The sequence below is a fragment of the Brienomyrus brachyistius genome, chromosome 18, assembly GCF_023856365.1.
Source record: "Brienomyrus brachyistius isolate T26 chromosome 18, BBRACH_0.4, whole genome shotgun sequence".
Classification (NCBI taxonomy): domain Eukaryota; kingdom Metazoa; phylum Chordata; class Actinopteri; order Osteoglossiformes; family Mormyridae; genus Brienomyrus; species Brienomyrus brachyistius.
In genome coordinates this window covers 13,655,726-13,665,956 of record NC_064550.1, presented here as the reverse complement: position 1 = coordinate 13,665,956, position 10,231 = coordinate 13,655,726, and the positions used below count along the sequence as shown (strand labels likewise).

The following is a 10,231-nucleotide window of genomic DNA, read 5'->3' as shown; positions in this document are numbered from 1 at the left end:
GGGGGCAGGTTACGCCACAGCCTCTGAGCCATTGACAGACTGCATGCGCAGCATATTAAATGGGAGGGGGGTCAGAGAATGATGTCTGCATTCCACATAGGAGCAAAGAGTATCCCACTGACAGCTGCCTGCCGGTACGTTTGGTCCTTGGAATGTTTCGCTTTCGTCTTTTTTGGTTACTGCTCTCGCTAACTGGAGATGGAACAGATGTGGAGACAGGAGATGGATCTCGGTAACTGCATGCGATTTAACGCGCCTGGCTAATCGAGGAGGGCAGTGGGAACACAGGAGCAGCTGAAGGTGAAGGAGACAGTTATCGGGGGGGGGGGGGGGCACTTTGGCTCAGGCAGATACCGGTGACTGCTTTGAGGATGATCTCGCCCCATCCATGGCGGGGAAGGAGCTCCAAGAACGAAAGGTCACTTTCTAAACCCAGCATCCTTACGCTGTTCCTCCAGCCCTGGAACTACACACAGGCCGACAGGGACGCCCTCAGAATGGCCCCGATTATTCTCGAAGCACACCGGAACTCGAAAGTGACTCGCACAAAAAAAAAAAAAAGGTCCTTTTCTAACGGAAAATTCAGTCGTCTTGTGAAGGTGGGGTGACTGAAATTCTGTTAAAGTCTGTCTGTCCATCCATCCATCCATCCATCCATCCATCCATCCATCCCTTTCAGGAAGTGCTTGTCCATTTGGGCCTCAGAACCATTTCAGGATCTGCTGCTTTGAGATCTGCTCAGTCGCAGTAAGAATCCTTTCCCTAACCAGCCTTTGAATGTATCTGATGTATAATAGTTTACCACATGCATCCCTTTTTCTCACTGCAGCAATACAAGGGAATAGCTGGCTGCAGACGCTAACGGCTGCCCATTAGGGTCTCGGAGCCTCACGATGACTCGGCAGAGGGTGGGATGCGGCCCTTTGTGTGGCAGGGCGAGCGGACATAGACACGCCACCCCTGATTCCCAGGAGAGACCGCGGGCTGGAACAGACCTGAAATAAGATAACGGCGTTTTTCCACCGGTATACAGGAACTGAGCCGTGCGGCTAAGAGACACCAGTTACGGCGGATCCCTGCCGGCTGGGTCGGCTCGGTAAAGGTGTTGCCGGGTTTGGAGAGCAGAAAACCAAAGAGACGCCTATTTACTGTTCACACAGCGTACATCATGATTTACTGCGTGCTAATTTCTGCTAGCAGGCCTGTGAACCGCCTTAGCCGCTTAGCGTCAAATACTATCGGAATTAGCATTCGCTTGCATAAATTAGCATTGTGAAATTAGCATTTTGTTCAGCTATCCTGCAGTACTTTTTTTAAATAGGCAGTTGGAAATGTTCAAGTTCTGGGAATACATGAATACACCGCAATGTGCGATACTATTAATAATGAATAATATATAGAAGATGCCCTTTTTTGCTTCAGCTACTTTATGCATATCGACGCAGATCAACAGCATCTCCGTGCATTTCGACCAATCAGGTGATGGTGACGCAATGGTCATGGTTTAGTCACCCACGTCAGCATGGGTACGGCTCACATGATTTACAAAAAAAAAATCAGTTTGCCGTACAGCTCAGGTCTTCGTGACAGTGGAATAGCGCTACAAGTCACAAAACGGGATTTGGAGTGTATTAATTTTCCACTGGGATTCAAACCGGCAACCTCCTGATCACAGACAACTTTGCATCGGTTCGTAAACGAGTCTGATGGGCCGCAAGAAAGGCCCTTAAGCCCTTTCTGCAGTACAATGGCGACCAGAGGCAGGAACAACAGACGGAGTGACAGGCGCCGACTCCTCTCTGCTTCCCGGCCTCAGACCCCACCTCCACAGGATGATTGTCAGAGTGGGGGGGGGGTTAGGGTTAGGGTTAGGGTTAGGGTTAGGGTTAGGGTTAGGGTTAGGTCTGTCATGGCATCTGGCCTAGGGTATCAAAGGGGAATAGAGGTTCTTCCGGAACATCTCTCCGGGATGGACGTGTGCTCAGCTACCTCCTTTCACGCCAAAGAACACTTACAAATTTCACACCTACAGCTTCAAAAAATTCAAGAAGTATCTAATCTTTTTATGCTCCAGCCCTCTTATCAAAAACACACACATCCATCCTTCCATCTTCTGTAACCGCTTATCCTGAGGATCAGGAAGATGGGGCTCCAACCCATCACAAGTCAATATGACACACACACATACAATAGTTTAAATTTTATTTTTTATTGTACAATTCAGAATGATTTATAAAGAGAAACAAAAAAGGAGACTTGGGGGGGGTGGTGGGACACGGGTGATGATCACCCTGGATTCGCTGGGCCCAGGCTGGATCCGGAGGACCTGGAATAGCATTTAAGGTGCCCCCCCCCCAAAGGTTTTGCCGGGCCTGCCATAGTCCGTGCCTCACCGATCTAGCAGCTGCCTCGCCTCACTCGGGGGAGGGGGTGGTAAAGGCTCCCAAAGTCGCTCAGCTGAAACAGTCTATGCTGGCTTTGGCCCGCTCCATCTCATGCAGGAAGTTGTAAAACTGGGGGAGTGTCAGCTCTGGGGAAAGGCGGGGGGAGGGGAATCGGGGGGGGTGTTTACGGGGCCGTTTAAAGTCAGCAGCACGCCAACAGTCAAGAAGGCATTAAATTGGGGGCAGCAGACAGCCCAGAAAATCAGATCTCACCCATGTAGACGTTCTCCGTCGAGTTCCCCTTTCGGATAACCAGCTTCAGCTGAGAAACAAGACAGTACCCACATTCGTCTTTGGGAGCAAACGGAACAGCGGACCCATCACCGAATAAGAGCAGGAGTGTGACTGGAGCTGCGTCTATATTCACGGGCATCATATTTGCTAATTCTCTGTAGGTTCATATTTAGGCTGGACCAAAAGAGGTCTGCCAGTACTCAGTGGGATTTTTACAGACGAGGAATCGAAGGGAGGCTTTTTGTAACTTGCGACAATCTGCCGTCAACGGGAAAAGCCGATAAAACGCATTTATCAAACATATATTATTAATCAGAGGTCCACATTTCTGCAGCTATTACGAACAGGGTCACTGATTATTGACGAGCCAGACTTACCTGCAGAAAGATGTTCCCCGCCTTCTCCAGCTCGCTGGTTCCCACGGTGACTGCGGAGAGAGCTGTCGTTAGGATGCCGGGAGAAAGCTCTCCACTTTCGAGAAAGACATTACTTACAAAGGGGATGCTCAGGCTTCCTGACGAAACCCTAATTACGCGAACGATCGGCGTAGGCCAGTGCTGACTGTTAGAAACATTGGAATGTCTTCTGAAAGCTGCCGATTTCCATGTCACTGTTACAAGTGGGTCTTTATAAATGAACAAGGGACTCTGCTCATTAATATTACACGGGAAAAGCAGAAACCATTGGCAAGAAACAGCCCTGGATTTTGTGACGGATTATCGGCATCAAAACTCGGGGCGGTTACTGGGGAAGACTGCGACATTCCCGGAGCGATGCGTTCACACATGACCAGTGTGGTATTCTGGTTCGTTGCCACTGCCGATGTGTTTACCCCCGAATTTCCATTCCATGTCGACCAGTTGGTTCACCATCAGCGTCTGGCCGACGGCAAGCCTGGAAAGCACGGCGTAGTGGACCTTCCACTGGGGAGGCAAGAAGCAAAGCAAAAACACAGCGTTTGTATAAGACACCCAAACCTCCACGTTCTTATGTATTTCACAACCGGCATAATGCACATTGATGGTGTAAACAGACTGATCACTGTTTTGTTTGGACTGAAAACCAGAAAATCTCTCCAAATAACCTGTTCAAAAGCCTGTATAGCAAATTCACATTTACACACCTCACTATAATCCTGTTAGACCAAATTACTGAATAGCTACTGTATACAAAATCTATACTTGTGCGGAGATAAAATGTCCATCCCCTACCCACTTATCCTGGTCGAGGTTGCAGGTATGAATATATATTCATATACTTATACTGAAGTATTCATATCCAAGGAAACACTGTACCTGGTTGGAAAAATGAATGGCCTTGTCTTCATTCAGTCCTAAAACGGAAAAAAACACACAAGGGACATCAGAGACTGGAGACCAGTGTTGGAATTAGTGCGAGCAGGACAGCTGGTCTGGTCTACGCCTTAAAAACGTGCAGGGCCAGCGAGAACTCAGAAGAACGTGCGACATTGGGAACATCCCTGGAGAACACAGACAATCTTGACAGAACAGGTGAATGAACACTGTGTATCCAGGAGAGGGGTGTCCAATCTTACCCGTAAAGGGCCAGTCAGTCCTCTAATTAGTAATATAATTAGGTAGCTGGTGCGAAAACCCCCACACACACCGGCCCTTTCAGGGTAAGACTGCCCATCCAGAAGGCAGCTGGATATTTATCGAGATGATTTACACATCAGGCGAACTGGTCAAAGTTTACTGGATCAGAACCCCCCCCGGCGACTTTTTCAGGCTGATTTGGAATGCACCACTTGTCATACGTTTATGGAAGATTGCCGACAGGTAAAAAATCGACGCTGAAAGTACAATGCAGGAGAGGCTAGCGAGTGAATAACAGAAGCATACGTGTCAGTGTTTAATGAATCGCTGACTAACTCCTTCAGGCTGGTCGAGTCTCCACTCCGGTCAGCAGGCGGTGCAGACGTGCCCTTGCCGTACCCTCAGGGGCTGATTACACGTCACACGAGCCTAGTTAACACGGTTAAGCTGGATACACTGACCATTCAGCACGAGCTAACCCACGGAACCTGGTCTAAATCATCAGCTATAAGGGGTGCAAAATTCTCCATTAATTCCCATATATTCTGAGGAATTGCCATGGTGACTTGGAATATTTCCAAAATTCCCCAGCTTAACTTCCCACGGAATGGAAAGTTTCTGGAACATTTCCAGAAGTTCACTGCCCCTTTGCAACCCGATCAGCTATGCAGGGGAAAAAAAAAAATCTGTTTACCAGCTAATATCTTCACCGTCGCCGGCTGATTTTCAAACGGTACTTTGCACTATAAGCGAGACCTGCTGAGTCGTGCTGTGATGTTTCTCTGCTCTGGGTCTCCTCTAAGCCACATTACTGCAGCAGCCAGGCCTTCATGCTGACCGGAATTGAAAAAGGGATCCTCCGATCTATGTACTTTTCCTCATCAAATGAAGTCTTTTGGCTTTCTGTTGCCCTGACAGCGCTGTAGTTCATGATTCAGTAAACAAACGGGGGGGGGGGGGGGGGGGGAGAGGGCGGTCACAAAGACCTTACTGAAATCGAGTTGAGACTTCTGTTTGTTCATGCGTGCACCTCAATGTATACAGCCACTGGCTTAAACCTCACACCCTATGAAGATTTTCCATTAATCTCTAGGTATCTGTTACATCTTATCAAAATTATTAATATGGCCCTTAAATGCACTGAGAATGGTTTTGGAATTAAAGTATTTAAATATGTAATCAGACGCAGTCTACTTTATGGCAAGAATATCATAAATATCATAACAGCTGGTAGGCTGTTGTCAGATTCCATTGTCATCTCCATGACAACATGACACTGTATTCTGTATTATGACATCATAATCAGATGACCCAGAGACTGGTATGAAAGCACTCCACCTCCCCCGACACCCAGAACACCTCTGACCTGCGGCCTGAGGTCTGGGCTATATCATACACTCAAGAATCTCCAGATAACCTAGATGGCAGCCACCCCAGATGACTGATGCCTCATTTGATAAGAAAGTTTACAGAATTCAGCACACCCACTTCCTGGAGGACCGAGGAGGCTGTACTGTTTATTGTGTTAAAAAAACAAGAATGGTACACATAGTCTTAACCCTCTCATTTCAGTACCAGCGATCATTTAGAGAAGGCCTGTTAAATTCAGATTAACGTCCTGCAGCGTGACGCAGGGGTCATACAGTTAACACCACACACCAATGATGCCTTTTTAACAGATTCCTATCTTACATGCCTTTTGTGAATGGTGTCATTTACATAATAACCTCTGGAAAATCGCTGGTCCACGATGGATCCAGCGTGTGGCTGGTTTATTGCACTGCAATTTTGCAGCCCAGGTAAATTAAGTGGGTAATAAATAGCGCAAATACATCCTTGCCCTCAGCCCCAGGTCTGCACTGCTTTGGTCAGAGTGGATGGTTGGCAGTGAGTGATACCGGATGGGTAATTCACAGAAGCAGTGTACTATACAACACACTGTGGTCTACAATTTGTTCCGCTTCACTGCAAGTCCACTGTGTATGACACAATATATACTTTACTCCTAATACGCACCACTCCCCTCTGTAAGACATTTTTATTCACGTAGCAGATGCTTTTGTTCAAAGCGACATGGAGGTAAAGAAAACTCGGCGCCAAAGAACATGCAACACACCGGAAGAGTTTGGAGTTCAGTGCCCCGACTAAGGGCCCAACAGGGATAAGATTATACATCAGGCCACAGGACTAGAACCCACAACCATCTGGACACAGAAACAGCGCCTTAAACCACTGAGCTAAACACTACCTCAAGATCTAATTTTAAATATAAAGTGAAGAATGAATCATGTACTCTGAAAGATTAGCATATATTCATTCTCCCCCATAGCTTCTACATTATCTGCCTCATAGGTGGACATTTTTACTACCGTTGATGAGAAACCGTCGTAAATTATACTTTTGATTTCTCTGATTTTGAGTTCTCTGGTATAAGCCATCTACGTTCCATGAGAAAGACTGCTGGGCGCCAGCCTATAAACGTAGGAGGCAGCAGAAGCCCAGCCACACTGGACTGGACCTATCACAGTTACCGTCCTGGTAAGGTACCAAGGGACGTCTTACCCAGAGACACGAGCTCTTCCTTCAGCTGTTCAGCGGAGACATTCCTCTTCAGAGCACCTTACAGAAGACAAAGAAGACAGAAGTGTTTCCCCTCAAGGCAAAATACGTTGTGTTGGACCGAAATAGGCAAAGTTCAGTGTTTCCCAGTCCGGTCCTCGGGACCGGTCCATGTTTTTGCTCCCTCCGAGCTCCCTGCCAGACAGTCTACATGGACTCTCTCTGGGTCCCCGAGGACCGGATTGGGAAACACTGGGCGAGTTTACTAAACTTTGACTCTGAGAATTGTGGGGGCGCACGGAGGGAGGGAGGCGGAGGATAGCAGGGGGAGGGGGCACGCTTACCTTGGGGCACAAGCAGTAGGTTCTTCACCAGGTTTCGCAGAGGACCCGCGCTCATCCCATTTTCAGCCGCAAACTCACTCAGATGCAGCAAAAACCGCTCGGCCTGGGGGGGGCAGAGAGGAAGAGGCAGGAAGACCTCAGAGGTGGGAGTTAGGCCTTGCCACCCCTAAACCAACAACAGTATTGGGGGCCGCTGCCTGTGTGCCATGTCCTGTTTGTCTGTGATCCCTCTTATAAATAAGCACACTGGCTTAAGCAGCATGGCAACTACAAACGTATTAACACAGCTTGTGTGCAACTTCATCTGCCTTCAGAAATAATTACTGTCTCCAACTAATTCACTAAGTGAGAGCAAATAAGCACCGATTCTCATCTCTGACTTTTCTACCCAAGTAGCATTCAAATCATATGACTGCTATTTTAATTGATTGACTTCAGTTAGGTACACTTCTCAACGGTACAACAGCACATTCCGTCGTGAGACTTGATTGTGGCTCCATCAGTACAGTACCAGAAGCTGGTTTTACTTACACAAAAAATGTTCTGAGGGCAGAAGGAAAATGATTGATTCAGACGGATAACCAATCAGACTATAGAGGTGGGACCAAGATGTCTGACTGATTGGTTCCACCTCCTCTAGTTGCTTTGATCCACCTTCTCTGTAATCTGATGGTTATCTCTCTGAACCAATCATTTTTCCTTCTGCCCTCAGAACATTTTTGTGTAAGAAAAACTCCCACAATAAGAGGTAATATAAAAACAAAGGCACTGGACCATGTATATCTAATTTGCACTGAGTTGCCAAAAGTTGACCTTACCTCCTTGGGTTCCACAAGGAAGCGGAAGAGAATGTCAGTCAGGCTTACAAATTGCTGCGGAAATCAAATGGAAACAATAGTTTGGCATTAATATTTGGCATTACTTGTAGGATTTCTGCTTAACTTTCAGCTCGATCGTGCCTTTTGGTGCAGAATGATTTATCAGAAACACGCCTCCCCCGTTTCTTTGGTAAGAGCGAATGCCGAGGTGTCCTGTTATTAGACCGTTTATAGGTAATCAGCCGGTAAAACAGCCTTGTAGACACACACACACACACACACACACACACACACACACACACACACACACACACACACACACACACACACATACACACACACACACACACGAGCGCATAATCACGTGGCCTCAGTCCGCTTTCCGCGAAAGCATTGGGCTTGTCAGTATGGTTAATGTGACACAAGCTTTTCACTGCAATCCTTACACATGAAGTTAATAAGAAACTAGACTTTCGGCCATAAAAACGCACGCAAACCCTGGTCGCGGTAGACCTTTTATGTATAGACGCTGGTTACATGGCTGCTGATTTTTACTTTTTATATATAATTGGGACTTACCTGTTCACTGAATTTATTTAGATTCTGGAAATCAGAGGCCACGGAGTCGGGCAACGCATCTGCGATGAAACGCAGCGGTAACATGGTCCCTCTGCCGGCCGAGAATACGCCTTCAGCTTCGGGAAGCGAAGCGGCGGCAGCAGGAGCCGCTTCCGCGTTTCGCCGGTGCGACCGCGACTTCGAGTCCGCAGCAGCACTTTCGATAATTTCCCGGCTTTAAAAAATTTCTTTCGTTTACTGATATTAAACTAATTGAAAAATCATAAACCCGTGAAATCACAAAGTTTATGCAACTATGCACTTTAATATTTGGATAAACAGAATTAATGCAATGCTAATAGCGCCCGATTTTGCTATTTGTATTTCCACAGACGTTTTCAAATTATAAAAAAGGTTTTTCCTCTACGGCTTTTAATTTGTAATTATAGGTTACACATGACTATCTATTAATTTTAAGTTCACTGTTAAAATTAACAAGATATTAGGCCTTTATAATGTGAATCTTCCATGTAGCCTATTTATTCAAGTGTGGTCATACCAAGAATAATATACCGGAAAGTAGGCATAAAAAGATTTTAACACTTATCCAGTTAATATCTGCAGTTTGACACCCCTTTTGCAAACATCCATCCATCCATCCATTTTCCAAACCGCTTATCCTACTGGGTTGCGGAGGGTCCGGAGCTTATCCCGGAATGAATGGGCACGAGGCAGGGAACAACCCAATTAGCCTCTTTTTGGACTGTGGACCCGGAGGAAACCCCACGACGACATGGGGAGAACATGCAAACTCCGCACACATGTGACCCAGGCGAACACAATCGAACCTGGGTCCCAGAGGTATGAGGCAACAGTGCTAGCCACTGCACCACCATGCCGCCTCCCTTTTTGCAAACATGTCAAATAAATATATCATTGGGCTTACTTCAAGATCTAACGATACCAGTGGATGATGAATTTGGGGAAGGCTGTTTAGTATTTTGTGGACCAGCTTAATTGGGGTTCAATGTCCTCAGCATACTTTGCGCGTGTAATATTATCAGCAAATAGCACAGACAGCAGTCAAGCGCCAAAGCAAACAGGAAGGGGGCCGGGGGTCTAATAGAAGCAGAGGCTTTGGGGGGAGTCTTGTGCTACACCTGCTTCACACAGATCCTGAATATACAAACCCAGGTGTTCCGATTCCCCCCGCCCTGTACTGCGGTAATATTTTTTCCCGCTAGAAAATAGGCCTGTTTCTTGCACGTGCAGAAAAGGCCAAATTAAATATACACAGTACGTTAAACGGCGACATAAAAAAACTTTTAATAGAAAATCAAGTGGTTAGAACATCGATATCTGTACGGAAGATTTATCCTCTGGAATTTTTGTTCTTTTTGTTCCACGCTATAAATTATTATTTAATGTTTAAGGTATTATTTTAACTTGCGAGTAAAACGTTATGCATTGTATGTTTATCAGCTCTGGACTGTTAACAAAAAACTTCATAGCGTTGAAAACCCCGAGGTGGCAGCTGAAAGTATTATAAGTGGTTAATTAAGGAGAGTAATAAATGCGCTCTGAAGGAAAATAAGTAAATATAGTGTATTTACAGTGAGATTCGAGACCTGGGAAAAGTCACGCCTGAGTGCTGTGTGAAAGCGAGCCAGCCACAGCGGTGGGAGGAAATCGGGGGGGGTGGGGGGGTGGGAGGAAAA

General features: G+C 46.5%; 1 protein-coding gene across 1 annotated transcript; it reads right to left on the bottom strand.

The window, feature by feature from the left end:
* Nucleotides 1–2,190: 2,190 nt before the first annotated feature.
* On the bottom strand, nucleotides 2,191–8,718 carry commd7 (COMM domain containing 7). The gene is made up of 9 exons (XM_048983264.1): nucleotides 8,535–8,718; nucleotides 7,956–8,009; nucleotides 7,138–7,240; nucleotides 6,797–6,853; nucleotides 3,974–4,011; nucleotides 3,511–3,601; nucleotides 3,056–3,105; nucleotides 2,658–2,706; nucleotides 2,191–2,530 (listed from the first exon to the last, which is right to left on the bottom strand). The coding sequence occupies exons 1-9, from the start codon at nucleotides 8,616–8,618 to the stop codon at nucleotides 2,454–2,456; spliced, it is 603 nt and encodes a 200-aa protein (XP_048839221.1). The 5' UTR covers nucleotides 8,619–8,718; the 3' UTR covers nucleotides 2,191–2,453.
* Between the last annotated feature and the right edge of the window lie 1,513 nt (nucleotides 8,719–10,231).

What these genes read in the sequence shown, in the direction of transcription:
- commd7 (XM_048983264.1), bottom strand. Translation starts at nt 8,618, where the DNA reads ATGTTACCGCTGCGTTTCATCGCAGATGCGTTGCCCGACTCCGTGGCC. An exon ending in GGAAGAGCTCGTGTCTCTGG is followed by an intron (nt 4,012 to 6,796) that starts GTAAGACGTCCC and finishes TTTCCGTTTTAG; the next exon opens with GACTGAATGAAGACAAGGCC. An exon ending in CATGGAATGGAAATTCGGGG is followed by an intron (nt 3,106 to 3,510) that starts GTAAACACATCG and finishes CTCTCTCCGCAG; the next exon opens with TCACCGTGGGAACCAGCGAG.